The sequence below is a fragment of the Caretta caretta genome, chromosome 5 (assembly GCF_965140235.1).
Source record: "Caretta caretta isolate rCarCar2 chromosome 5, rCarCar1.hap1, whole genome shotgun sequence".
NCBI classification, from domain to species: domain Eukaryota; kingdom Metazoa; phylum Chordata; order Testudines; family Cheloniidae; genus Caretta; species Caretta caretta.
Window position 1 is genome coordinate 21,207,743 of NC_134210.1, and position 28,000 is coordinate 21,235,742.

Genomic DNA, 28,000 nt, shown 5'->3' on the forward strand with positions numbered 1-28,000 from the left:
ACAGGATAGCTGCACAGAGAGACAGAATTAAGGTTGCAGAGACAACCCTAAATCTAGCTTTCCCTAACTTTCAACTTGACTTTGCAATTTAAATAAGGTTCCTTTAACACAGCGTTTTGGTGTGTAATTATTATAACCAAGGTTTCAGAGTTACAGCCATGTTAGTCTGTATTCGCAAAAAGAAAAGGAGGACTTGTGGCACCTTAGAGACTAACCAATTTATTTGAGCATGAGCTTTCGTGCATCCGATGAAGTGAGCTGTAGCTCACGAAAGTTCATGCTCAAATAAATTGGTTAGTCTCTAAGGTGCCACAAGTCCTCCTTTTCTTATTATAACCAAGGTAGCTTTTGGGTGAGCTTGATAATATCTAACGATAAAATACACTAATACTTTGCTATAATATTTTTGCTTCTACTTTCAAATAACACTACAAATTCATAGTACTCAATGGTGGCCTTTGTCAAACCTGTTTCATGAAAGATTTTTCATACTAATTACCTCAGCTTTCCAGTTAATATATTTTTTACGACTCATTAATCACTTATGCTTTTTACATGTATGGTCACCTTCTTGCAATGCATGCAAGAGTTGATGGCATTTTTTATCCACGAATAAGGGCTCCACTGTGCAAAACATTGAGCTCTGGGCCCCAGCCCTGCAAAGAGACACACGTGCTTAACTTTACATGTGGGAGCCCCCAGTGTCCACCACTGAAGTTAACTGGAGTTTTTCCATTGACTGAAATGAAGTGGGTGCAAACCCTTTGAGTAGTTCCATTTAAATCACTGGGACTATTAATGAGCTTCAAGTTAAGCTTGTTATGCTTCATCAGGCCCAGAATGCTCACTATGCTCCTGCTCCCATTAGTTACTTTACCTAGTGGAAGAAGATAAGATCTGAACAACTCTGCTTGGTGTGGCAAAGGCTGTACCATGCTGAGCACAAAGCATATCACACTAAGGGGAGCTGGTTCTGCGTATACCCTTCAAATATGGGAGGGAAGTCATACTGAAGGAGACAAATGGGGCCTAAAGGCCAAACTAAGAATGTGATCCCCAGGAGAGATATTCCTTCTCTTATAAGTCTGCCTTTGTGTAAATCCTGGATTGTTCCTAACTAGGATAAAGCTTACTTGGAGTCGGACAGCCACTTTTCTATCCTTTAGAGGTGTCAAGATAAAAATCACCTAGAAAATAGATATCCATTGCACATAACAAAACATGAAGGCAATTGCAGTGTACAAAAAATGTGAACAGCTCTGTCAAAAGTCAGGTCTAACCAGCTCAAAAAGGGGCAGCTCAGAAAAGTGCTTTAATCCAGCATATGAAAAAAATAGAAATCAAGATTTACAAAATAAAATAACAACAATAATAAACACAATGAAACTGAATTTTCTCCCATGAATACTATCTATTCAAAATGACATATGTCATACATATTCCTGTGTTTGTTTGTTTTTTTGTTTGTTTGTAAAGAAAATCCCAGTCCAATCTCATTTTTCAGGGTCTTTTTTTTTTTTTAAATAAAATAAGTTTCCACAGTAAAATATATTGCACAATGCAGGCTTACTCTATATAGAATTTACAGAACAATTGTTCTGATTTTCTCTTTTTTTGTGGGGTCATTGCAAATAGATTTAAATGGATTTCTTGGTGATGATAGGGTTTTTTTCACTAAGAAGATATCCCATCAGAAACTCTTGGGCTCAGTTCTGATCTAATTCAAATTGCTTTAAACCAGGATTGAATCTATTGAAGTCATATTTAGATTGTAAGCTCTTCAAGGCAGGGATTCTGTACTTCTCTGTGTTTGTATAGCCTGTAGCCCAATCAGGCTCCAGACTTGTTTGATCCCCAGACACCACTGCAATAAGAATGATTAATAATAGTAATAATTAATAATTGGAGTTACAGTAGTATAAAACCAGTGTGAGTGAGAGCAGTCATGCCTTAAAGTTTCAGACATATATGTTTTATATTTTCAGTGAATCATTTTACTGGTTCTTTAATCAGTTTTATGGTTGTGACAAAAACATCCCCAAAACAGATCAGTCTGACTTATGTTCATTGACAACTGTGGGCTTCATCCTCAGACATTAGCATCTAAATAGAACATCCAGATGCCATTAAAAGTGTCTCATCAGAATGGAAAATGGACTTTTAGGTTTCTAAATAAGCATAAGTGCCCTCATATGAAATGTGGATGTTATAATTAGCTTCCCAATTGAGTTTGGAGTTTTCAAATTGCCACCATGAGTATTATTTTGTTATAGTTTATTCCTGGGGCTAGATTCACAAAGGGATTTAGGCACCTAGAAAATCACTGGGATTCACAAAGGCTGAACCTAGATTACCTATACAATGAATGGGGAGAGACAGAGTGCCTAAGAATGGGATTAACAAAAGCCAGCTTGCTGCCCCACTTAAGATCGCCGATGGGAGAGACCAAAGAAATGGTTATGTGCTAAACACTGCCCCTCTCAGGGAGATGGACACTGGGGTGCAGAGGGGCACCTGTCTTCACTTGGGATTCACAGTTGTGAACCTTCTCCTGGAGTCAGACATCTAAATGTTCGCAGCAGCAGGATGTAGAGTTAGGTGGCTCTGAGTATACGTACATGATTCGGCCCTGAAAGCAGGGAAGTGCCTATCTTCCCCCAGTTCATGAATCTCACTGGGGCTAAGGTATCTGAATACTTAGAGTGAGGCAGCCATGCACCTGCTCAGAGGCAGAGACATAGGTGTCTAGGGAACTTTGTGTGCAATAACTTAGGGGCTAAGTGAGTTTAGGTGGCTGCCGAGAGTGGAGTTTGTCAATGCCAGTGGCACCTAAGTCTGGGACACAAAAATCTAAAATAGCTGTTAGGCTTTTAAGTGCCTTTGTGAATTTAGCCCCTGCAAAAATAATTTATGTCACATTGCCAGAGGTTGGTGGAGAAGGGAAACAGTGTCTAGCCACTTGCTCCAGCTTTTTACATGTACGTCTGGTGGGGCTTACTCGCTTGCATCAGTGCGGAAGGTTGACACTATCTTTGGCTCCAGCCCCTTCTGCCGACCGCCTTCCTCTGGCCCCAGGTTGTCGGGGTCTCAGGCCTTGGCCAAGTCACCTAATTTCACACCCCTTCCGCGGTATCATAAATCCAGCCAAAACTGAATAGTCCTCTGCCATCTTGAGATACTGAAGTCTTGTCTTCTCTATTTACAGTCCCTATCTCGGGGCTTCCTTTCCAGTAGCCTGCACTGCCCCGGTTGTGTCTGTGTACCCCAACCCTGGGATTCTCTCCATCAGACATACCTGTCTCCTCCTCTGTCATCTCTCTCTCAACTGAGCTCCTTCAGTCTACTTATTATGGCTTAGCTCCTTCCCCTCCGGCCAGGTGCCAATTAGCTACTCACCTCCCCAGGTTCCAGTTCCTAATTGGGCATATTCACTAGCAGACCCTATCTCAAGGCTTCTCTTGCAGGAGCCTATGCTGGCCCTGTAGTGTGCTGCCCCATTGCCTCTGTTTGTGTATCCTAACCCTGGGCTTCTCTCAATGAGACACACCTGTCTCCTCTGCCATCTCCTTCTCTCAACTAAACTCCTTCAGTCTACTTATTATGGCTTAGCTCTGTCCCCTCTGGCTGGGAGCCAATTAGCTACTCACCTCCCTAGGTGCAGAGCACGAGTAACTGGATGCATTCGCTAGCTTTGCAGATGATGGGGGTTAAGCCTCATGACAGTACCATAGGGCAGAATGGCCCCATATGACATTTCTTTTCCTTTCTTTCAAGCTCCAGCAGCTTCTGCTTCTGAGATATATCTTTGTGCATTGACAGGCTTCCTGTATTGTTGTTAAAGTTAATAACTCTGTGAAGGATTTCACCACATCTCAGAGCCACACCATGTTGTTTTTCTTAATGATGCTCATATTTGGCTGTTCCAGGGAAGTGCCTCATAAAGGCATTACATTCTTCTTGTTTCCAGTGTTCTTCTCTTAAGTCTGGGCAGATGACTACATTAGAGTGATCTGAGGATGGACATTGAACTGCCAACGGAGTGACTTATTGCCTTCAAGAATTGTTCCAAAAAAAAAGTTTTATTGAATGTCAGCTGCACCTATCACATTTGCCAGTCAGAGACAAACTGGATCCTTGATAGAATAATTCTTGATACTTTCTCCTCCACTAACCCTTTGTCTGCATTTTCTGTTTGGATTATAAGCTTTTCTGGAGCAGGACTCTGTTTTTCTATGTGTATTGTACGATACTTTGCACAGTTGGGCCCTCATCTTAATGGAGGCCTCTAGGCGCTGCTATAATAAAATAATAACACTAACAAGGATGATGACGAGCAGGAGAAGTATATGTTTTTGTCATTGTGCTTTCATCTTTCTTACATTTCTAGGTTGTTGAACAAATTGGGACTTTTTGATATTACTAAAGAAAAGTGACATGCAATTTTCCCTGTAAACTAGTGCCGGTATATAGTGCCAGTATTTTGTATTGCTTCAAACAAAAAGGCATTTGCCTTAATTCCAGTCATACCTGTGCTCTCCTAACTATTTACATCTAGAGCTGTGTGGTGTAGTGTAGTAACTAGTTTCTGTGGATAATTCTTTCTTTGTAGATTGTGCACAAGCAATTTGTTGGGAATATTCAGTCCTCAAAGTTTGAGTTATTTTTTTTTTAGTTTTGACTGGATATATAGCCACATGCTATGTTTCTGCTGGAAAAAACATAACTCTTCGAATCAAGTTTCTAGTGCATGTATACATGTTCCAGAATTCGAAACAAATTGCAACATTCTTCATTATTTGCTTTAAATTCACTATTTCCACAAATATTCCTGCCAGCTGACTCATTCACTAGAAAAGGGGCATAGGCATGGGCAAAACTGATTCACATAAAAATCTGAACAAATATTAGAGGAAAAGCATTTCGCACTAAATGTCCAGTTCTAATGACAACTCCAGAATGTATCTTGTGATACATACACAGTAAACTGGTCTCTTAAAGATGCCTTGGAATATGTAATATAATACAGTAAAATTCTCAATGCCAGGTCGTCTGGGTGGCTCAGAGGATGTGTACTAGGGTAGGAAGATTTTCACCTCTACATTATCAGTTTGTATCTAGTCCTGGGTGATAGTGACCAAAAGTCATTACCATCTTAAAGCCATCCAGTGGCCCAGATGGAATGACTTGGTGGTCTTAGTCTAAATTTACTGGACACAGGTGTCTCATCACAAAATCACCACTGCAGATGATGCTAACTGGCAGCCTTTTTGGCAAGCTCTGTAGAGAGACCAAGGATGGAATGAGCCTGGAACAAGAATTACCCTCTCATTCCTAGACTTCATCCCACCAAGTCAGGTCCCATGAGGGGAAGTTTGTACTGTTGTTCAGAGTTACTGTACCTGTTCAGTTGATAAACAGAAGACTTCATCCTTCAGGCAGCTTTCATGAACACTAAATTCACATATAAAAGTAATATATTCAGAGCAAAGCTATGTAATAGCTGCTGTATATGTTAGAAAGGAAAAAATGAGAGCCTTATTTTGCTGTCACTGAGTTCTAGATCCAGCAAAGCACTTTAGCACATGCTTCACTTCTAGCCTGTGAGTCGTCTCACTGAAGTCAATGGAATTAAATCGGAACTTGTGTGTAAGTGCTTTGCTGGATCAGGGTTTAACACCAGTTTAACTCCATTGACTTCACTAGAGTTTCTCTGGGTTTGCAGTGGTGCAAGTGACATCTGTGTCAGAACCTGAGTCTTCGGCCAAATTTTGATACAGTTAGACCTGTGAAAAGCTGGAGTAACTATGAAGATTATTCTAAATTGTAACCACTGTAACTGAGATCAGAATCTGGCTCTCTATGGTGGAAAAAATGTATCTTTTAATCCATGAAGGTTGATTAAAAATACATAACTGCACAGCTTGATAGACTGGCTCCATTTGCTCCTGTCTCAGCCTCACTTTTCAGATTGAACTGCAGACTTCCCACTTTGATTCTGCATTCCAGCGCCTTCATATCTAAAGTGACATTATAAGAAAGCAACCATGACAAACTTTGTTTTTTTTAAGTTCTGGTGATTTTTTTTAAAAGTTCTGCTGCTTTCAGATCCCATTATTTAGTTTTTTGTTGTTTAAATCAAACCCACTGTCCTTATTTAGGAAGGACAGTCCTTCTTTTACAGAAAAATGTTGAAGGCCTGATTCACCACTGTGCTGCTACCATTTTATGCTAGTGTAGCTCCATTGAAGTCAATGATTTTATGCATGTGTAAAACTGGAGTAACACAGTGGTGAGTCAGGCTATGACCCTTTTTCAAAGTGTTCCTATAGAAACTCCTATTTTCTCCAGTGCAGCCTAGTGCAAAGAAAGATGCATCTGTGTTTCTTGCTCCAAATGTCCACAGTTAAAGCTCACAGTTATTGCCAACTACCTATTGTCTTTTACAGACAACATTCAATATTAATTCCAGTACATAAAATCAAGACTTTTCTGAAATCAAGATGGCTCCTTCCTCTCCCTCCTTAAAAATGAATCTCGCTCTCTAGGCAAGTTTCCTAGACAATAACTGTATCTCACAAGAGAGTTCCCACTCCATTTTTCCTTTCTGATAAATGCACATCAAGGAAAACATTTGCCTTTATGGTTCCTTTTCAAGAGCAAACTTAACGGTTCAAGGAAAGTATTTACTGAATGCATTGAGAAGCACGTAGCTTTGCATTATTTATTATTAGATACCAATAACTGTAATACACAGAATGTCTTTGGACATAAATTAGTGATGTTAGAAAATATCATAGTCCTCCCAATGTCCCAAAACCTATTACAAACTGCAGTGAATATGTAAGAGCGCATCATATTCCTTGCCTTTCATTGGCATATCATGGAATTGGATTTGAGACAAAAGACTTAGTAAAATACCGTATGGAAAAATCCAGTATGACTACATTAAAACCTTCTTTTTCTCTCAGACATATAATAAAACGTTATTTTGGATAGCATTATCTGGTAGCTTAAGGGTGGAATAAAAGCTTTGGGATACAGAAGAGACCCCTCAGTGGGAAAGAGCATGAGTTTGAAAGTATGTTTATAGAGAGCTCCAGAGGGAATAAGGAAGGAGTTCATGGGTGGCAGAACTTGTGTGGAAGAGAATACTCAGGAGGAGAACTAAGGAGTGGGCCGGAGATTAGACAAATGGAAACCCTGTGGGGAAGTACTGGGAGAAGTTGAGTCGAGATCATGGAGAAGTCTTGGTGAGGGGACGAGAAAGCTCAGTGGTCACTGGGGGAACAGATGGCAAACCAGGTTCCTCCTATGAGCCCTTACCACATTAGCCGGGGAAACCAGTGGTTTTTAAATCATACATTCTCCACCCTCAAATTCCAGACATCTTTTAGTGCTTTAGATCTGGTCCATGACTGAAATCCAGTCATGTCCTAAGGCTCCATTTACTCCAGTGTAGCTGCACCAGTTTACACCAAGGCTGAATTAGGTCATTGCATGTTTACCTCTGTCCGAGACTTCAGAATGCTTTTTTCCCTTTCTGGACTACCTGATGATTGGAGGAAAAGGTTGTCTTGTAGCAAAATTATCACAATGAAATCTTCTGTTTTCATTGGGCCTGATTCTCCCTTGATTTACAACAGTATGAATCAGGAGTAACCCACTGAAACCTTTCATATTACACCAGTGTAAAACCAGTGTGAGATCAAAATCAGGGCCATTGTGTTTTCAAAGTAATATCACAGGAAAAGTTGTGTTTATGTAAAAAAATAGTGTGAAGTGTTTTGTGATATGGTTTGCATTAAATGTGCCATACAAAATATAGTTTTGTACCATATCACACAAGATAATTCATGCAAAATTTCACATGATGCCCAGGAAGAAAATGATGGCAGATGATAGAAGGAGAGAAAAGGGACAAAACTAAGAGGAGGAAGGAAAGAAGAGGTGAGAAAAGAAAAACATGGAGAGAAGGTACAGTAAGAATGGAGAAAATAGAGAGAGAGAGCAAGAAAGAAAGGAGGAAGAAAACCAGTTGGAAAGTGGAGAGAGAAAGAATAGAAGAAAGAAATCAACCTGAAATAAAAATTAATGAAAAATTTAGCTAGTGAGATGACACGACGAATGGAAAAAGAAAGGCAAGTTATAAAATATAAAAAGCAACAGGCGAGAACAGGTTGCAGCCACACATATAGAGACAGTGACATGCTGACAACATTTTAATAAGGGGTTTGTTCAAAAAAATTTGGCCAGTCTTCATCATGCGTGAGATATTTCCTGAACTAAATACTGGAATATGCTCCCCAGTGCACAAAAACAAAACAAACAAAAAACACCATCAATTTCATACTTTTCCCCTCTTACTCTACTCTCCACCCGTTGCCCCAAATATGTTAGTTCAATAGGACTTGGTTATTTGGAGGTGGGCAGAGGGGGAAGGAATGTGTGAAAAATTATTTCTGTCCCATAAGTCCATAATTTCCATAATCTTCCCCCATCAAAATAAAAGTCATTAGTTCCCAAACCAAGTCTAAGAAGAAGTTACAATATAATACAAAAAAGAATCCGGGGAAAGCAGAGATGTAAAACAATAAGACAGTGGAGAAATAAACAAGACCGGGAAATATAATGGAAATTAGATAAATGAGGGTAGGGGACATTTATTTTTATCATAAATAGAAGAAAGAGCTTTGAGCTTTGTTTTGTTTGTTGTCATAATTAGAGAAGGCCCCCAAGCTATACCGTTCAGATCCAATCTAAGCTTTTCCAAAGTTTGGGGGTGTTTGGATCAGGAGTTCTGATTCATCCCTTTAAGTCAGAGTCATGAAATTCTGGATCCAGGTCTAAACTTTCCCAGGGTTTGGGGTGTTTAGATATCGGGATATAGTTTAGTCCTGTTATGGAAAAAGAGGCCAGTGGGAAAGCTCAGGTGGGGCACTGAATCCCACTCAGAACTTGCCCAAAGTGCATGGCTGTTGAGAGAAAGGACTGGTTTGTGGTAAGGCACAGCACTAGGCCTCAAGAGATCAGGATTCAATTCCTGGCTTTGCTACAAACTTCCTTTTTGACCTTGTGCAAGACACCTGGGCCCAGATTTTCAAAAAGAGCTCAGGACCCAGAAGCTACCACTGTGACACTTACACCTAAGCTTTCAAATGAGCTCAACACTCCATCTGCTGAACTCTTTTGAAATTCTGGCACTCTCTGTGGGTGCTGAGCTCATTTTGAAATTCTGGTCTTTAGTCTCTCTGTGCCTCCATTACTCATCTGAAAATGGAAATAATCATTCTTCCCTTCTCTTTTGTCTATTAAATGTGTAAGCTCTTCAAGGCAAGGCAGTCTCTTGCTTTGCAAATGTACAGCACCTAGCACAACGAGACTCCAACTTTTGTTGACTATTGTAATACAAATAATAATAACCTGGTGGGTTGGTTTAGGCCCATCTCTAGTACCAGAATAATATAATAATAACATTACACATTTAAATGGTCTTTTCCAGCCAAAAGCACTTTCCAAATGCTGGACAAAATCTGCCTTTTGTTAATAGTGGCCACATACTGGAGGAGGACAAAGGGAATTGGCTTTGCTGTAGGTCTCAGAGCCACCCTCCTGAGGTAAAGTAGGGTGACTCATTGTGACCAGGGGGACACATGCTGTAGTGCATGTTACCTCTGCTCTGAAATGGAAATATATGTGTCCCCACTCAGGTATGTGCTGCAGCATATGCAAAAAGGATTAAGAAATCATGGCTTCAAACCAGCAGAATTTACCCTGCGGGTCTATGGATCACCAGCAGGCTTGTTAGTAAGGTCTTCTCCTAGCACTCAAAAGCTCCAGGAAAGTGTCCTCCACTGGTGGATTGTCAGAGAGGCACTCCTTGAGCACCCTTTCGCCACTAGTCCATCCCTGCTACAAAAGTGCTGCATCTCTTACATGCCGTCAACTCTGGAGCGGGAGGGTGGACAGCAAGTGTGGCCCTGACTTTGCCTAATTTTACAGTTAATCTCTCCGTTTGGACATGCGTAGGATCCATATACAGTTATGGGTCCACTATGACTTACACTGAAGTCTCAATGTGTTGCATGAAAAGGAATCATGCCATGTGCACTAGTTTTCTTTCTGATGCTTATGCCATAAAAGCAATTCCCACTTACAGTCTCTGAGTAATGCATTCATTGTCCCCGCATTTGACATGGCAGCTGTCATTCTGGCATAATGAGGAGCTCTGTGAAGCTCAAAAGCTTGTCCCTTCCACCAACAGAAGTTGGTCCAATTAAAGATATTACCACACCTAGCTTGTAACTCTGGCATAAGTAAGGGCAGAATTGTGACCATTCCTTTCCTTACTCCTCAGCATAGGCTAAGAGCGCTGCAGGTCACAGCATGAGGAGTCAGAACAGCCTCCTGCATGCCCATTCCTCATTCATCATAGGTGGGCAGGAGTGGGCGGGCAGGGAAGGGAGGAAAATCAGGGAGGCAATAGTGACTCTGAATTACAATCTAATCCAAAAATACAGGTAGAGATAAAGAATTTCATTTCAAAGGGCCTGACTCTGACCTTACACTCAGTGTAAAAGAGGAGTAACTCCACTGAAGTTAATTGTGTTACATTGGTATAAAACTGGTGTAAGAGACAAATCAGGCCCAATTAATTCAATTAAGTGCACACCTTCTTGCACAAATCCAAAGAAATATGGTGATGTGCAGAAATGATCTTGTCAGTGCAATTTCAGCTATATACCCAACTGAGCAATCAGGCACACAGCTGTGCCTTATTGCAATAGGTGCAGGTGGATGCACCTCCATCAACATCGATTTAGTTTACGCCCATTTCCATCCAGTGTGAAGGGAGGCAGATGAGTCAGATCCTGTTTCCAGTTCCAGAGATGCTAAATTTTCAAACTTAAGTGCCTAAAGTTAGGTTAGCTCCAACAGCACATCTGCAAATCCAATCACTTATCTAATAGGAATATTTTGGTCTTAGCATGTTACCTAAGCATGTCAAAATGTGGATTTTGTGCAGTTACCTCCCTCAGTCTAGTTTTAGCCTTGGACACATTATGAAGATGACATTGGTTTTCCTGCTAGAAGGTCTCCTCCTGCTAATGGATAAAAAATCAGCTATTTATACTGAACTTTTTAAGATCCATTAGCAGCCTTTGATGTAATTGATCTGTTGACCCACCCACCCTCATGAATTCTGACAGGCGTGGATGGAATTCCTCTTGGGTGGCTTCCTCCTTTTCTTTGTGAGATGGGTAATGCTCAGTGTGAGGTAATTACACTCCCTTACCCCAGGCTCCCTTGTGTAGGATCCTGCACAGGGGCACTGGGACAATTTGTATATTAGGGGTGCTGAGAGCCAGTAAACCAAACTGTAAACCCTGTGTATAATGGAAACCACTTCAAGCCAGAGGGTACAGCAGCACCCCTAGTTCCAGCACCTATTATCTTCAGTACTTCTATTCTGTCACCTCTGCAGTTCAGTTTATATGAGTCTGCTGGCGGGATTGGTCAAGACTGACCAACCTGATTGCTTTTGATGATGAGATAACTGGCTCTGTGGATATGGGGAAAGCAGTGGACGTGATATATCTTGACTTTAGCAAAGCTTTTGATATGGTCTCCCACAGTATTCTTGCCAGCAAGTTAAAAAAGTATAGATTGGATGAATGGACTATAAGGTGGATAGAAAGCTGGCTAGATTGTCGAGCTCAAGGGGTAGTGATCAACGGCTTGATGTCTAGTTGTCAGCCTGTATCAAGCGGAGTGGCCCAAAGGTCGGTCTTGGGGCCGGTTTTGTTCAACATCTTTATTAATGATCTGGATGATAGGATGGATTGCACCCTCAGCATGTTCACAGATGACACTAAGCTGGGGGTGAATAGGTAGATATGCTAGAGGGTAGGGATAGGGTCTAGAGTGACCTAGACAAATTGGAGGATTGGGCCAAAAGAAATCTGATGAGGTTCAACAACGACAAGTGCAAAGGCCTGCACTTAGGACGGAAGAATCCCATGCCCCGCTACAGGCTGGGGACCAACTGGCTAAGCAGCAGTTCTGCAGAAAAGGACCTAGGGATTACAGTGGATGAGAAGCTGGATATGAGTCAGCAGTGTGGCCTTGTTGCCAAGAAGGCTAATGGCATATTGGGCTGTATTAGTAGGAGCATTGCCAGCAGATCGAGGGAAGTGATTATTCCCCTCTATTAGGCACTGGTGAGGCCACATATGGAGTGTTGCATCCAGTTTTGGGGCCCCCACTACATAAAGGATGTGGAAAAATTCGAGAGAGAATCCAGCGGAGGGCAACAAAAATGATCAGGGGGCTGGGGCACATGACTTACAAGGAGAGGCTGAGGGAACTGGGCTTGTTCAGTCTGCAGGAAAGAAGAATGAGGGGGGATTTGATAGCAGCCTTCAACTACCTGAAAGGGGGTTCCAAAGAGGATTGAGCTCAGCTGTTCTCAGTGGTGGCAGATGATAGAACAAGGAGTAATGGTCTTAAGTTGCAGTGGGGGAGGTTTAGGTTGGATATTAGGAAACGCTATTTCACTAGGAGGGTGGTGAAGCACTGGAATGGGTTACCTAGGGAGGTGGGGGAATCTCTATCCTTAGAGGTTTTTAAGGCCAGACTTGACAAAGCCTTGGCTGGAATGATTTAGTTGGGGATCGGTCCTGCTTTGAGCAGGGGGTTGGACGAGATGACCTCTTGAGGTCTCTTCCAACTCTAATCTTCTATGATTCTATGATTATGAGATGTTTTGAGCTGCAGAACCATCAGTATACTGTAGTCAATTGAAGTTAATGGAGTTGCATCGACCTACACGTGTTTGAATAGGGCACATCGTACACCTGATTGCTCAGTTGAGTGCACAATTGGGATTGCGCTGTGGAGCTCATTTGTGCACATGACAATATTTAATTGGATTTGTTCATGAACGTTCATTTCCATTTATGTTGCTGACCATGGTCCTGTTAGGAGGCTCCCCCATTCCTCACTTAGGCTGCAGAGGGAGTTTAGCCTGTCAGAAGAGTCAGATGCTTTGGAGGCTGCTTCCATCCCGCTCTAATCAGCCCGGACAAGCAGGTCCTTCACTGACTCCCTTTGGAAAGCCTCATAGACTAGTCACAGGCAGTATCTTAGTCTGCACAAGAAGTTCTAAATGCTTTCCTATGGGGCCCCACGTCTGTAATCACCCTGTGCTTCATCAAACAATCATGGGCCATCCAGAGAGCTGTGGATGGGCCATGCATGAGGTGGCTGAACGTATATACAGAACAGCCTATATGCACTGTTGTGGTGGACAGAATCCAGCCCATTCTGCAGCCAGCCCCAGGCTGAAACAGGAGCCATGACACCTAGGCACCCCCCTTCTCCTCTCACTTACTATGGAAGTCAATGGAGTTTTGCTACTGTAAAACTGGTATCAGAGGAGAAGCAGCCCCCCCAGCTCTCCTCAGCCTGATACTAAGGCCCGCTGTATTCTGCTCTAAGAATAGCAAGCATGGAGCTAGTCATATGGAGTTCCTCAGCTATCCCAGTCCACAGTTGCCTTATCCAGTACATTGGAAACACTGATTCCACTGAATTGGGGCCTGCTATGGCCCTTTGGCCTTTGATGGAATTTTGTCGCTAAACTGCTGATCCACCCTAACAAATGACATTGTAAAAAGAGCCTCCTGGAGTTCCATATTCATTGTAATATGCAGGCCAAATTATGCCATCAGCCGCATCTCTGCCACCCATTGTCTTCAGATTGAGCCCTCAGCGACACCTGTGCAACCCCACTAGCCTTAAATTAATCTGAGGACATCAGTTTGCCTGAAGAACCTGTGACAAGTTTCAAGCAAACCAGCTCTAAATAGGGTTTCGTTGAGCCTCATACCATAATTGACAGGTTATGTTGGATTTTAAATTAACCATAAAACCTGTTTCTTTACTGGGTGTGAATCAAATAACCAGTTTATCTGTTACAGACAGAAGGGGGAGTTGGGAATGGTGTCTCTGCTCATGTTGCTAGGAGGCTGGAGAGAGGTCCCTTGTGGAGCGTGGAGCGGGGTGATTTAGGAAGAAAATGTTAATTCCTAATAGGGCTGGTTGGAAAACAATTCCATTTTGCAAAAAAAAAAAAGGGGGGGGGTTATGAAATGGGAGGCTGTCACAGATACTCTACCCCCGAGTGTGCATATACTTGATGTGGATTATTTAGCAACAGCAAAAAATGCCATGAAGGGGTTATCTCATATGTTTTTTTCTTCTAACTGCAATTTACAGTAATCCGTGGAAGCTTGAAACTGAAATCTGGTTTCATATGACAAAATTTTGTCTTCTGTCGCACACAAATTGATTTGCTATTGTAGGGTTGTTCATGAATTTGGGGCACCTACGCTTGATCTTTCCTGTTTCATAAGAAGATCATTGAAGTATTTGTGATTTTGACGGGGAGGTTTGAACTGACATACCTAGCTCAATCTTGCAAGGTGCTGAGCATTCTGGTCCTAATCCAGCAAAGTATTTAAGCATGTGCTTAATTTTAACAATGTGATTAGCCTCATTGCTTTCCATGGGGTTAGTCATTTATTTAAAACTAAGAATGTGTTTGAGTGCTTTGGTGGATCAGGGCCAGAGTATTCAGCACCTTGCAGGATCAAAGCCAGAAAGAATTGCGTAGAGTTTGCAGACAGACAGAGGAAAAGAAAAGGTGAGTGACATTTCGGGCCTACTGACCTTGACAATGGCCCTTTTAAGTTGTTGATCAAAAAATGTTATTCTGAGACTGATTGAATCAAGGTTTTAAAGGGCATGCTGATAATTCTCTATCTAAGGTAGCTATCTAGGGTTTCTCCATAATGCTCAGCATCATAGAATGCAAGCACTGCATCTAGATCACCTCATACTGCACAAATAAATAAATAAGAAGGATATTGCATCATTAAATGTACTTTTTAAACAGGGGTTTTAGTTTTAACTGAATTTTCTTGGTTTTGTGTTTTTAATATTAAATAATTAACATGGGATAATACAATCTGCATATCATTTGAGGAATTTATAATTTGATGTGGGGAACTGGGAGGTTTTTTTTGTTTGGATATTTCTGGGGTTTGGTTGGTTTGGTTTTGGTTTTTGTGGGGAGTTTGGGCTAGGCTAGTGAAAATAAAATTGCTGAACTTTAGGTCTGCTTTCCATTTGAATAATATTAAAAGACTGGCTTGACCTCTATGTCTCATTCATGTTACACCTTCCCAGTAGCAATGCAGGAATTTCAAAAGGTCCAGAAGTTTAGTTCATGGTCTGATAAACATCAAGACTTTTGATTCTTAGCTGAACTTTATTGGAACATCTCAAGTCTGCAAAATGTGCCTGGAAATCTCAAGAGAATAAACATGCTTGACAGCTTTCTGGTACTTCTTGTCCCCATTTGGGCTATAAATAGCACCACAACTCTTGGCATGTTTCAGCAGCTCTTTTCCTGGTTGTAGCTGATGCAGATATGGATGAAAATGACAAATAATAGGAGATGTGGAGAAAAGTATCCAGACAGTTCTAAATTTCAAAAAATGGTTTAGTTCGGCTGAAGTTTGGGGTAAAGTTGGGGTAAACCCTTCCAGATTTGCATCTACGATAAGAGCTTTAAATGGTATGAATGAGTAATTTGTAAAAAAGTAATAATAACACTTTTCACTCCTATAGGGCCTTCCATGCGAGGATCTCAAAGCGCCTTAGAAACATTAATGAACTAAGTCTCCCAACACCACTGTTAAGTAGGTATTCCTTGTCCCCATTCTACAGAGTGGGAAGCTGAGGCCCAGAGAGATTAAATGGTTTGCCCAAGGGCACACAGAACTCTGTGGCAGAGCTGAGACTGGAACACAGCTCTTCAGAGGCCTAGTCCTGGCCTGTCCTCTAGAATGCGTCCTTTACTTTTCCACATTTCTAGTTAGTGACACAGGTGTCTGACAGCATTTGGGGCCAAACCATCCTCTCTCGTGACAACACACAGGAAGAGGAAAGCTAGGGAAAATTTGAGTGCAGAGCACAGAGAGCCAGAATTTTAAAGGTATTTCAGTGAGTGAAGATGTGATAGGTGCCAAGGGGGATTTTCACACTAAGGTGCTTTTGAAAATCCCACTAAGCCCCCATCTGCATTTTTAGGCACCAAAATACCATTAAAAATCTGGCCCAGACTTCATAGTTCAAGGCATAGGAGTTGGACATAGTCCTCTATCCAGACGTATGTCCTGAGGTCTGTGGGGGAGTTCCATAGATTTTTAGGGGATTTGTGCAGACAGCCTCCTCTCCATGCTAAACTGTGAGCATCCCTTCCTAACCTTGGTTTCAGAGTAACAGCCATGTTAGTCTGTATTCGCAAAAAGAAAAGGAGTACTTGTGGCACCTTAGAGACTAACCAATTTACATGCTCAAATAAATTGGTTAGTCTCTAAGGTGCCACAAGTAATCCTTTTCTTTTTCCTAACCTTGGTGAGTCCATGCCTTTCTACTCCCTCTTCAAGGTTTGCAGCAGGAATTAATGCTGGAACTGTCAGCATTCACTCCCTCTGGAATTTCCCATGGAAATTACGTTGATTTGCTAGCAGATAATAGTGTGGAGGGCTGTCTGCTAGATTCAAACTGCTACCATGCTGACGTATCCTTTCAATCCGCAGAGCTCCAGATGGATGGTGTCTGTGTGGTGAGGCTTTGTAAGAAGGGGGGTGGATTATGCTGGTTCAGCTCTCTACCTTCTCCTGTACATTTACACAGCAGATTTTTACCTTCACCTCACCACTGCAGTGCCTTTTGCAGTTCACTGGAGTGCATATGTAATTTTAGACCTAAGAAAAGGCTCTTTGCCTCAACATGCCCATGGAGTACATGCTCTGCATGCATATAGTAGTCATTTCCATTTTGTATTTCTTCTGTGCATAGATCCACTTCCTAAATGGTTCCATTGACATAATGGACTAACAGCCTCCACAATTTCGTTTGCAAAATAAAATCTGAGCCTATTGTGTGTTATAAGAGCACGCAAAAAGTATCTGAAAACAGTGACACTCTCTGTTAGCTAGTGGGAAGGGCGAGGCAGATATAGTTTGAATTTTCTTTTCTAGGCTGAAATTTTGTATTCTACATTTCAGATCATGAAGCGAATTTTATGGAGGAGTTATGTTTCTGAAAGGGGGCCGTTTATAACAGGAATAGACCTAAAAGCCTACAATTTTTAAAGAGGATAGTGATTTTTTTGAGAGCCTTAATTTTTGGATGACACCTGAGGGTGCCTAATTTTCAGTGGATGGGTGCTCAGCGCCTAGAATTGGAGTGACTCAAAATCACTAGTCATTTTTGAAAAATCAGGCCTTTTAGCTGTGGTTGGGACCAAAGTCACCCCTATAGGATTCCTCCTAGAAAGCTTTTTCAAGTACTAATTATTTACTCAGTATTAATTCAGATCATTGATCTCTTTGGTTTTACTGCCCACACTAGGCATATCAGTGACTCGCATTCTTAAGAGATGAACCTGAGAACGGTGGTTATTGACAGCGTTACAATTCGCACAATACAGTTTAACAGTCTACATCCACTGTACAGTTTTATCAATGTTTTCACTGTATCCCCTGCTCAGTTTATTGGTACTTCTGCAAACATTGATTCTTTTTCTCTCTCTCTCTTTTCTGGTTATCCAAGCATGCAAACGCAAAGAACAAGAACCGAACAAAGACCGGAACAATTCCCAGAAGAAATCTCGTCTGGTTTTCACCGATCTCCAGCGCAGAACACTTTTTGCCATCTTCAAAGAGAACAAACGTCCATCCAAAGAAATGCAGATCACCATCTCCCAACAGCTGGGCTTGGAACTTACCACTGTCAGTAACTTCTTCATGAATGCTAGGAGGCGCAGCCTAGAGAAATGGCAGGATGATTTGAGTACAGGGGGATCCTCTTCAGCCTCCAGCACTTGTACCAAAGCATGATTGAAGAAAGGAATCTAAATTGGGCACAACTTAACCATAAAAAAAGGAGGAGAAAAAAAAAGGAAGAAAAGAAAGAAAGTATGGATTCTGAGTGGGGCCCTTCACTGGTGATTTGAAAGCACAATTCTCTTGGAAAGTAATTCTAGTCTAGCTGTAAACATAGGACACCTTTTTTTAATGGCTATTTAGTCAGTTTTAGAAGGTGCAAATCACAAATTAATCACTTTCTGTATAGTATTACATTCAAGACAGGCTAAGCATATTCAAAATATAAGTGGGTCATTCATGACACCAATTTTTCCTGAGAGCCAGTGAAGACTTACACTGTGGATCAGCATTGAAGGTGATAGGAGTACGGCAGGATTGCCCAGAGTTGGTAGCTAAACAGAAGTACGAACATGTCTGACCTACTTTGTTTTCCAAATGCTTAGGCTTGCCACACCACAATATACCAAAGCTCACACCCATAACATGACAACATGAGAACTGAGCACAAATTTTAAAAGATGGAAATTGAAAAATCCAAGAACCTGTTTTGCAATCTCAGGCATTGTTTTGGTTAGATGTTTCAGAAAAAAATGGATCCAATTTTATGTTTTGGGTTTATTTTTTAAACTTATCAATGAACACTCACATGGTCTTGGATCACTAAAATTCAGTTCACTTAAGCTCAAAGTATCAAGCACAAAGACAATAGATACAGAAATAGAATGGTTCTGGACTTGCTACACCTGTTCTTTCAAGACACTCTAATTTATGAAGTTGTTAATGAAAAGTATGTGACCACACAAGCTTCAAGCACATTTTGCTGTTTGTCACAAATTCTGTGTTTGTACATAATGCAGATGCACACTCAGGAGGTCAATTTAACTGCTACAGTGCATGGAGCAAACACAACACTTTGAGAAAGCTAGATTTCTTTAGGTCATTCATATGTCTTTTTTAGTTATTAGCATCTAGTTTCTCCTTATAATTTCATTGTTACTGAAGTCTATTTAGGTGGGGGTTTTTTGGGGGGGGGTTGTTTTTTTTTAATTGATGCATTCTGTATTTGAGTTCCTTGGTATTTTCTTAGCAGAAAAAAAGCATCCACTTTCAGGATGTCACTGACCATTTAGATGTGCTGCATATGACTTAAATATGACATCAAAATCTATCACATCTCCATTACCAGTTAATTTAACCTGAAGAGACCACAGTACACCAAAGATGCAGTATATTGCAAGCCAAAGACATTTATAACTTGCCATTTATTTCCATCATCATCATCACAGTATTGTGATTATTTTAGAAATCAGAAAGCCTTGCAAACTCCAAAAAAAGTATAACTCTATCATTTTAGTTTGCTGTACAATTGAGCAGAAAGTGGATGCTGACAAAATTAGCAAAGTCGTGAGTGGAGTAGCAGAGCTAATAGGGCCATACTAGCTGCAGTTAGAGTAGTCTTCAAATAGCATAAACAATCCTTATCACTGAAATTGTTACGGTCACTTGATGTGCATATTTACCAGTGAATGGCCCCTTTTGAAACACCAATTGAGTGTTCAAAAGCAAGCCAAACGCTGTAACGATTCTTTAAAGACACTTGAGACTTTTTTATGTACTACTTAATCGAAACCAAAGAAACTTTTTCTGCACCTACTTCTTCTGCAACAAACTGTTCCATTTTAATAAAATAAAATAAAATAAAAAACCAAGGAAGCACGTCAGGAAACAAAAACAACACAACACACTGTGTTTTGACAGACATCTTGGACATTTTAGGAAGCAGATTTCAAAGAAAGGGTTGACAAAAATCAAAACAAAGTAAAGCCAATGTGAGTGCTGCTTCATCTGACAACTCAGTAATCTTAAAGTTGAAGATTGTCTTTAATTTGTGCCTATGCAGTTTTTTCAAAAGAACAAGGAACAGAGCAACCGAAACCTCAACAGCTACAATACCAAAGATGAGGATTTCTCACAACTTTTGTTTCAGTTCATTATCTCCTCTTGCACGGCTAAAATGCTTATAGCACCATTGATCTGTGTAAAGGTAATCAGTTCTGTTTCTTTGAGCAACAAAAAGGGTGGTTATTAACTTTTTTTTTCTGTTTCTCCCCCCACATGGAATCTTTCAAGGATTCCATGGACTCCAAGTATAAGGTGTTGGGATACTAAACTAATCTCTCTTCTCTGTCCATAAGAGTATGTGGGAAAATGTCAGTTGAATATTATTTGTTTTTAACAGGTAGAATTGTTCTCTTGTATGTTCAGAGCTTTAAACAGCCATCCCAGATCCTCTTCCCCTTCCCCTTAAATGAATCCCGCAAGATAGGTACTGAAATACTTCGTTGTAAATACCGCTTATCACTAGAGATGAGCCTGAGTCACAAAGATCAGATCTAGAATTCAAACTGGATCAGAGCTTCCAGTAGTTCAGGTGGTTTGCATTCATTGTTCTGGTTTGAACCATTATACTTCCAAATAATGAAATTTGGATCCAGGGCCAAATCTGAATTTCCTCAAAGTTTGGACGTGCAGGGGAGGAGGGAATCTGAGGAGGGTTGCAACCAGTGTCTCAATTCAACTTCATCTCTACACATGATTTAGGGCTTCTTTTCTGCTAACACTGCATATAAAAGTAATATAATCGGTTTCTACATTTTACTTTTTTTTTTTTTTAAGAAAAGAAAGACAAACAGAAAAGGTTTCTGTACCGGAAGGATAGTTAAGGACCTTTCCTTAGAAATAAATTCAAGATTGCTACCCGGGAATCAGTATCAGCAATTAACCTGATAAATGCTAGCTTTGGGGGGAAATTATTCTTTCCACATAACTCTTTCCTAGAGAAGGTTGGTCATACAAAAGTCTCCAAAGAACAAGTGAAGCCTCATTATCAGAGATGGAACTGAGTTGCAAAAGTCAGATCTGGACTCACACTTTTCCAAAGAATCAAGGTGTTGGGGTTTAAGGTTTTGATTTGGCCCATAATAGAAAGAGGGTCCAGCTTATGAAGCTTTGATCCAAATCTAAACTTCACCTTCAAAGTTTGGCATGAAGGTAGTGTTCAGATCAGGGTTGGTTTGAGAAGGCCGATCTCCACACGTGTCTTGAGTACGATCATTGACCATACTAGCAATTTGCCATCCCAATACTGTTGTTCATTTTCTAGCAGTATTATACAATGCTGCTTTTCTTGTTGTTTTTCTCATATCCCATTCCATAAAGTTATATACCCTTCGCTGTTCTATAAAGGGGATGGACACAGTACTTTAGTTAAAGCACAAAATGTCATTTCTTAACCTCTTTTAAATTACTGTCAATTTTCCTGATGAGTGCAGTGAATTGATGTGTATGTCTGACAAAAAATAATATCCCAGCCATCATTTAAGGAATGTGGTCAAAATGAGCTGTCCATGCCAAAGTAAGTTTTCCATACAGAAGGCCTTCTAACATTAAGCACATCCACCTGATGATGAGTTCTGCCTTTTGTTTAATGTCTCCTTTATAATCAAGGGGAAAGTGCCATGTTTCCCTTATGAGGCTTTATGCTTGAAAATTAGAGTGATTTGTGAACTTTTAACGAGTAAAAGGAGAAAAGTGAGTGAGTAAATTCTCACAACTTCAAAGACCATTTTACTTCATATGCACTGAATCTCAGTGAATTTTCTAGAAATTCCTGCCACATCTCTTTCTCGTTGTTTGAGGCCAGATTCGAGTACCCTGACCTTTGCTGAGTAATATTGCATTCTGTGAGCAGCCTTATGAATGTCAATGGGACACCTTGTGACATATGTTGCTACGCAACATGACAGAAGCAGAATCAGGTCCTTGATTGTTTCAGACCAAAATAGAACAATTTATTGTCTAAAATCTAAACACCTTTTAGGCTTTATTTGTCTCATCTCACCAATAAAAAATACAGCAGATGCCCAACTATCTCTGGAAAGACCGTGGCCAGGAAATTTGTGTCTAAGCTTCATATCTCATTGGGGTATGCAAAAGCTGTTAACCACGCAATGAAAAAAAAGCTATTTTTATTCAAGGAGGAGTGTAAGTCTCTTTTTATTTGACTCTAGGCCAGCAGCTGCAGCCAGAACAATCCAGGTTACATACTGAATTATTAACAAACCAAAATTATCCTTAAGATAAAATGTGATATTTTTGATTCCCCACAAATGTTTAGATGTGCTTGGTAGACAAAATAATGGCTCAAATTCCAATCTTTAAATTTAAACTACTGGAAAACAATCACACACTGGAAACAATATATTGATTGAACAGTGGTGGCTCCCTGATTTTGCTGTTATGATTAGGGTTCCAACCCTGCGGCCTTTGCTCAAGCAAAATTGTAGTATAAGATTTTGCCTGAGAGAGGATTGCATTTTGAGGCCATGGCCATGTCAATGTTCCTATTATATGCCTATTTGTCAAAATTATTTTGATATGGACATATGAAAATACTGCTGCATTTTTGACTCCCATATATTTTATCAACCCATATTAAGTCTTCCATTTCATTGTCAACTGTAGCAGGCTTTTTATGTAGCGTATAACTCAGAAAATGAGTGTTAATAGTATAAACTGATTGTAGATATATATGTGGGTATGCGTATACATATGTATGATATACAGTATATCCTGTTTATACTAAAAACAATCCAAAATGTGTGTGTTACATTTATATGCCATCTGTTTATAACTCTCTACAGCTATATGGCTAAAACTTGTATCTTTTTTGTTTATTTGTTCGGATGCAAAAAAAACTAATGTAAAAATAGTATCCCAGCATCTTCTTTACTATATACTTGGAGTCACTATCATGGGCACATCCAAGATGAATTCAACTTTCAAGAACCCTTGGATATTGTTTAATCATCTCTGAAGGAACAAAGAATGTGCTTGATTACTTCGGTTGAATAGCTTTATTCTGGATCTCTCTTAACTAAAGCTAAATCCAAAGACCTGAGAAGGACTAAACCAGCAAAGCAAAGCTCAAACCTACTTAAGGGAATAGGAATCTCCTCTTCCAAAAGGAGACATGGTAATGACATAGCTTTGGAAAAGTTGTGCTAGCTATGGGGGGGGAAATCTGATGTTTTTCTTGCTTGTCACAACACCTGAGTATTTTTAAAAATGGGAAAACTTTATAGATTATACTGGGCCTAATTTATATTTATTAAGGGGAATTTTTATTGTTTAAAAGTTTTAAAAAATGGTAATCTTTGAATGATTTTATTTTTTTCCTGACTCTTTTGGGTTGTGACCCAATATATTAACTATCAGTGATGTAATTTATTTAAATTAGTCTCAGACCAATCCTGAAGTCTTTATTCAGGCTAAATCCCCATTTGGTTTCATTTTATTTTAATTTTCAGTGGGAGTTTTGCCTGCTTACAGACTGCAGGAACAGGCTCAAGTGATAATCTTTTGTAACTATTTAATTTAATCATTCCTGATTACTTTGTCATCTGAGTTAATTTTACGTATTTATCAGTTCTAGAACTGTAGCGCATCATAGATGCAATGCTTATATTAGTATATACACTTTAAGGTTAGTATTGCTTCATAAAGCAGCCAAGTTCTGTTACAGACGGGAAAATAACAGGTTAAAAAGGGATTTTTAAGTTTTATTTCTTCTTTTAATCGATTTAAATTGTTTAAATATCAATAATTAAATTATTTAAGTTAATCCCCCTTCCCATCTCATTAGAAAGTGGGAGGTACCTTTAATTATTATGACACATGAAGCCTTCCCAATATACCTTATTTATTTAACTTATTCAGCATCTGCGGAAGATGCCCTTGTATAGTTTTATATTTTTTATTTAAAACAACTTAAAGCACTACAGTTTTTTTGCTGTCAGAACAACAGAGCGAATTTTGTGGACAAGCAATGAATATTCAACCTATAACTGTGCATTCAGAAACAATAGAAAAAAGACACTGAGATACTTTGCCTGAACTTTGTGGCTTCTAAGAACTTAAGCTGGGGATGGGGGGGAGAGAATATAACGACAAGCAAAAACAGAGAAACCCTTAAACTAGCTGCTTCCAAGAATGAACTCTGCGTGTGGGGGGGGAAAAGAGGAAAAACAAAGAAAAAAATAAAGAAAAAAACCTTTCTATTTCTAGTGAGAACCAAAGAGGCTACCTCACTGACTTTTTCCATTTGTAATTTTAATCGTGTTGATGATACCAAAGATACCAAAGATTTCTTTCTCTGTGCGGTCTGCATTTTGCTCATGCTCTTTTATAGTTTTCACCTTTCTCTCTTACATACAGTAATGTACAGCTGCAACTCAGATACCCCAAAGAAATTCCTGTAGTGGGGGACTGCTAATTCTGATGAGGGCATTTTCTGTGTTTGTCTTACTCATTCCTGCCAGCTAAAAATGTCCAAGGCCAAGTCAGGCAAGTTCAGAGCCTGGTAGAACCACTTTACTTCTCCCACCTGTCAAATTCAGACTCTGGGTTGGTATCTGATTTTTGTTCTTTGACTGTTACCTTGGTAAAATAAATCTATATCCTGTTATCTTGCCAAATGCAGAACTCCAGCTGAAATATTTGGGGTTTTTGCATTTGAATCCATGGCAAAAATTGGACCAGTGTCTCTATCTCTGTTTAACAATGTTATGGGTCTGATCCTGTAGTCCTTATTCAAGCGAAACTCCCATTGATGGTCCTTAGAGATGTAAGTGCAGTATCTGGAGAAAGCCACACAGTTAAGAAGGTACTTGTCTCTGCTCATTGCATGATTTAGTAGATACTCCACACACAGGGCTTCCATTGACTTCAGTGGGAATGATATACGTGGGGCTCAATCCTGCAAACTCACACAAATATCTCTAATTCACGTAAAGCCAGATTCTCTGAAGTACAGCACTATTTTTAGTGGATGGTAGAGAGGTCAGGAAGTAATTGCTGCCCTATGTAAAGCGTTGCGCATATGACTGTGTGCATTATGGGATTTTTTTTTTTTACTTCCTCTAAAACATCCGGCATTGGGTGCTGCAAGAAGCAAAATACCAGATTAATTAGGGTATGTTTACACTGCAGTTAAGAGGTGTGATTACAGCATGTGTAGACATACCCGAACTAGCTTTCCTCAAGCTAGCTTGAGTAACAAAACAATAGCAACAAATCCAGGGCAGCCCAGTCGACTGCATGGGCTGGTGCCAGCTGGGTACGTAATTGAGCAGAGCTGTCGAGCGTGCCACAGATTCACTGCTTTTGTTATGTCTACATGTGCTGCAATCACACTTCCCAATTGCAGTGTAGACATATGTCAGTGAAGCAAAGGTCAAACCTAGTACAGTAAATCCTCTGGACCAGAGTCTTATCTGAAGAGCTCCACTGTAATCTGGATATCTCCCAGGAAGTCATGGAATTACTGTGACTTTACGCCAGTGAACCAGAGATCAGAAACAAGCCCTGAGATTCTAACCAACATATTAGATAAGAGAGAAACAAAGACTGCTTTCTCATTTTTTTTTTTTTACAATTGCATTTTTTCACATTCTCATCTGTTGAGTTAATTATTTTTTCTCAGGTTAGCAGAGAAATGAAGACACATTATGCTCCATTAGTAAGATGCTTCTAAGTGATTACTTAACAGTTGTTTGCCTATTTTTGTCATCAGGGAATAAATAGTGCCCTTTTGTGCTTGTTTCTTTTAGCCTGTTATATGCTTGAATGACTATTAAAATCCATGCATCAGCATGGTTTACTTTCTGTATACAGTGTTTAACACTTCACAGGTTTATATCAAATAGGTTTAGACATAGAGGGCCCCAATTCTGCATTCACTTGGACCCTGCACAATCCCATCGACTTCAATAGGAGTTTTGCCTGAGTAAAGAGAGCAAGATTGTGTCAACATACGCAGAAGATTTGTAGAGAAGTAAATCCAAACTCTGAGTTCAGTTACACAAGAGTAACTGAGTTCGCTCTCTGGCCTGTAGAAGCTAGGGCCTGCTCCTGCTCCCAGTGACACAGAAAACTCCTCAATCGAAGGAGAATCCAGCCTTGCAAAGATACAAAGGCCCTGGTTCTGTAACAAGGATTGTACCCATGCAGACTCTCACTGGGTTCAGTGGGACTCCACTCAGGCAGATATGTCTGCTAGGATCAGGGACATAAAACTGTGTAATAGTCTAATGCACTTGCATATATTATAGTGATATTTGAGCTTTACAGTAAGGTGTTTGCATCAGCAGTGCATTTTTGATTCAAATTATTTTCATCATCAGCTCAACCCAAAAGCTCCATTTTTGTATTAAACTTGCTTCCCCCTTCCTTCCCCCCCAAAAAATAACAAGTCTTTTCTTTCTTGGAAAAGACAGTGGCTTGATACGTGTGCTTTTGATATCTGTTTCTTATCTATCTGTCCACCTTCTACATGGAGCTATAATAATTCTCAGGATTCCTTCTAGGTATGGAGGAGATGATATATTCCTTGTGTTAAGTGAAATCTTCCATACTATACCACCCCCTTTTACCTCCCAGCATACATCTAAGACCATTGACAGTTTGAACACAGAAAATAGTCCGAATTGGCAGGATCCCCTACAGCAATTGCATTCCTTACCAGACTCATGCTTCACTTGCAAAGTGTGACATTACCACGGGACGAGTGCCTTCCTTGAACCAAAGCAACGATTTTGCCAGTCTAGACCTCTCTGTGCTTTTTTAAATTCTTCCTGTGAATACCTCAGCTTCAACTGGGCCGCCATATCGTACCTGGTGGGCTTATTGTACTGTGGTGCTTTGCAATGCAACCCCACAAAGAACAATATTTGTAAAAATACCAAAGGTTCTTCTTCTTCTGCTGCTTCTTCTTCTTCTTCCTCCTCCTCCTCCTCCTCCTTTTCTATTTCTTCACGGTTCCAAAGCTTTAATATAAAACTGGGCATGTTGGCAACGCAGACCGCGCAATTCCTTACCGAATTTTCTCAGATATACCTCATAGATAATAGTGTTTAGAGTAATGTTATTATAGCGTATGTAATAAATTATTCACTGTTTCTTTTTGGTAACTGTGATTTAAAGAAAAAAAAAGCTTTATACGTTTTAGGTTGTGCTTTTGTAATAGACAAAAAAGGTGCGCTAAAATAATGTACGTCCGTCTTTTTTCCCTTTGGATTTTTTATTTATTCTGGATTGGGGAAAGTTGCAGAATGAGCCCAAAGTTTACAGTTTCATATTTTGCTGAAGAAACAATCTGTGTTAATTTGCTCTGTTGAAAAAAAAAATGATTATTTTCTACATTTGTGCTACTTGGTCTGAACAACTAATTGTTCTGTGTTACAGTGTAGTATTCTAATTAGCAACTGCCAATCAGTGCTATAATTTGTATGCATGAGGCAAAAAAAGTTTAGCAGTGTGATGCATTGTGGTTCTTAATTGCAAATTTTTTTTTCCGTTCAGAAATAGACCTTAACCTTTGGTTTAATGGAATTTATGCATGGGAGCCTGTTATCTGTTAGCAGTTGTGGAACAATTGTGTATACATTTAAACTGTGAAAACATGCACAGTTCTGCCTCATGCAGTTGAAATACTTGTTTATATGAGAAGTTACATCACTATTCAACTCTATCCTGATCAGGCCATGTTTAAGAAAAAACAAAATCAAATTGGATTCCAATTATAAAACAAGAAATTTTATTCAAAGCAAAGTTTGACCAATTGGCAGTTCCCCGTTGCCAATAAATTTAATTTATGAGTGGGTCATTTCAAAATACATCTTAGTCAAAATTGAGTCTACTGTGCATTTTTCCAAAAATAAAAGGAGTTATTTTGGCTTTATGGCGGAAAGCTTAGACATAACATGTAATACCCTCAAATGTAAATGTAGATATTATGGAGCTTCATAAAAATTCCAGACTTCTTCCACTGATCTTGCTGGAAATAACCATTCTGATTCCTTTTGTGCTTGGTTTCTTCTTGTATTTTATAATAAGTCAGCACTCAGCATGAACCAAAAACTTCAGTATTAGCCGATCTAACGTAGAACAACAATTCAGACTGCCTCAGTGATTCAGTCTAA

At 39.9% G+C, this 28,000-nt stretch overlaps 1 protein-coding gene across 1 annotated transcript in view; it reads left to right on the forward strand.

The window, feature by feature from the left end:
* The window catches only part of ONECUT2 (one cut homeobox 2), a 56,694-nt gene extending 28,844 nt beyond the window's left edge, over positions 1–27,850 (forward strand). The window contains exon 2 of the mRNA XM_048850936.2: positions 17,686–27,850. Within this exon, the coding sequence (XP_048706893.1) occupies positions 17,686–17,972 (287 nt within the window). The 3' untranslated portion in view covers positions 17,973–27,850. The remainder of the gene's footprint in view (positions 1–17,685) is intronic.
* The last annotated feature ends 150 nt before the right edge of the window (positions 27,851–28,000 follow it).